The sequence below is a fragment of the Myotis davidii genome, unplaced genomic scaffold (genome assembly GCF_000327345.1).
Source record: "Myotis davidii unplaced genomic scaffold, ASM32734v1 scaffold134, whole genome shotgun sequence".
Taxonomy (NCBI): domain Eukaryota; kingdom Metazoa; phylum Chordata; class Mammalia; order Chiroptera; family Vespertilionidae; genus Myotis; species Myotis davidii.
The window spans coordinates 4109167-4110736 of NW_006288853.1; the positions used below are offsets into that span (position 1 = coordinate 4109167).

Sequence of the window (1570 nt, forward strand, 5' to 3'; positions counted from 1 at the left end):
TGTGGGTGGGGTGGTGGCCGGGGGCTGGCCCTGAGCTGCACAGCTTGGCCTCAGATGCTGCCCACAACGGAGACCATCCCAGGAGAACCCTGCCCTGGCCGCTTGTCTGGACCACCCGTGCTTCCTTATTCCAGGGGAGGCACTGGAGTGTCTATTCTGAGACCGGACTGCAGCCAGATCTGGGTTCAAGCCAATGACCTTGAGCAAGTTCCTCAGCTTCTCTGACCTCAGTGTCCTTCTCTGTACCTGTGGGATAGGTAGGAATGCCTGTGGAGCTGGTGTGTGAAGTCAGCGTTAGCGCATAGAAAACGCTTAGTAGCGGACCTACACAAATTAAGTGCCCAGTGTTTGCTGTGACCATGATAGTGATGATGAGTTCCTTCTTCCTCTTTCCTCCCCCACTGCTCCTCTGTCAAACACTAGAGCAAGTCAGCAGGAGCTCAGCCCTGCGGCAGGAGGAGCAGGGGGCTCGCCCCAGGCGCCCTCATGCTCTGTCCTGAACCTCACAGCAAGACAGAAAGAAGCAGCGTTCGCCGAGCATTTGCTCTGAGCCGGGCACTGCCCGCTGCACTCTGCACACACCCCTGTAGAGATCCCCACAGCCACTCCTGCAGGTAGACTCAGCCCCCTCCCTGTGGCACAGATGCAGAAGCTGAAGCCAGAGTAGTTGAGTCACTTATCCAAGGCCACACAGCGAGTGCTCTGGGAGGGGCAGGATTCAGACCCAGGCCTCCTCACTGCAGATGGACAGTCCCAGTCCCTGAGCTCCCCTGCTTCCCTTAAAGAATGTCCCCCACCCCCGGCCTGGCCTGGAGCCCGAGGGGGTCTAACCACTTCTGCATCTTCACCCTAGAGTTCCGGTTCATGTCCGTGTGCTGGCCTCGCTGACTGTCATGCTGGCCATCTTCGTGGTCATGACGGTGCTGGTGAAGGTGGACACCTCCTCCTGGACCCAAAGCTTCTTTGCTGTCACCATCGCCTGCATGGCCATCCTCAGTGGCACCTCCACTGTCTTCAATAGCAGCGTCTTCGGCATGACGGGCTCCTTCCCTATGAGGAATTCCCAGGCGCTGATATCAGGTGAGAGCTGGGGTCCAGGCAGCCGGCCAGGTTAGTCCCGCCGGTGACCCATGAAGGAGCCAGAGGGGAGCACGTGACCGCCCTTTGAGAAAAGGAAGTGAGTGTTAGATGCGTTTCCATGACCTATTATTGTGTTTTGTTTTGCTCAGGAATCTGCAAATGGCATGCTCACCTGGCTGGCACATTGATGCTGGCCGTTGGCTGGAAGTTCAGCCAGGGCTGGGGGTGGGGCCAGGTTTCCTCTCCCAGACCCTGCCCTGGCTGCTGGGCTTCCCCGTGGCAGGCTCTGGGCCACAAGAACAGGCATCCCAGGAGACCCAGGCAGAATGTTATTTTCTTTTATGATTTCGCCATTTAGGGTCACTTCCACCAGAACCATAAGCCGGTCTGCACACTGTCTCAGTGGGCGCGGAAGAAAATTACATCGTCACAGGCAGGTGGAAGGGAGGGCAGGGCTGCAGCCAGTCTGCCTCCCAACCGCATTCCCTGA

General features: G+C 58.1%; 1 protein-coding gene across 1 annotated transcript in view; it reads left to right on the plus strand.

Moving 5' to 3' along the window:
• SLC29A3 (solute carrier family 29 (equilibrative nucleoside transporter), member 3) overlaps positions 1–1570 on the plus strand; it is a 38981-nt gene that overhangs the window by 27347 nt on the left and 10064 nt on the right. The window contains exon 4 of the mRNA XM_006761015.2: positions 854–1080. Within this exon, the coding sequence (XP_006761078.1) occupies positions 854–1080 (227 nt within the window). The remainder of the gene's footprint in view (positions 1–853; positions 1081–1570) is intronic.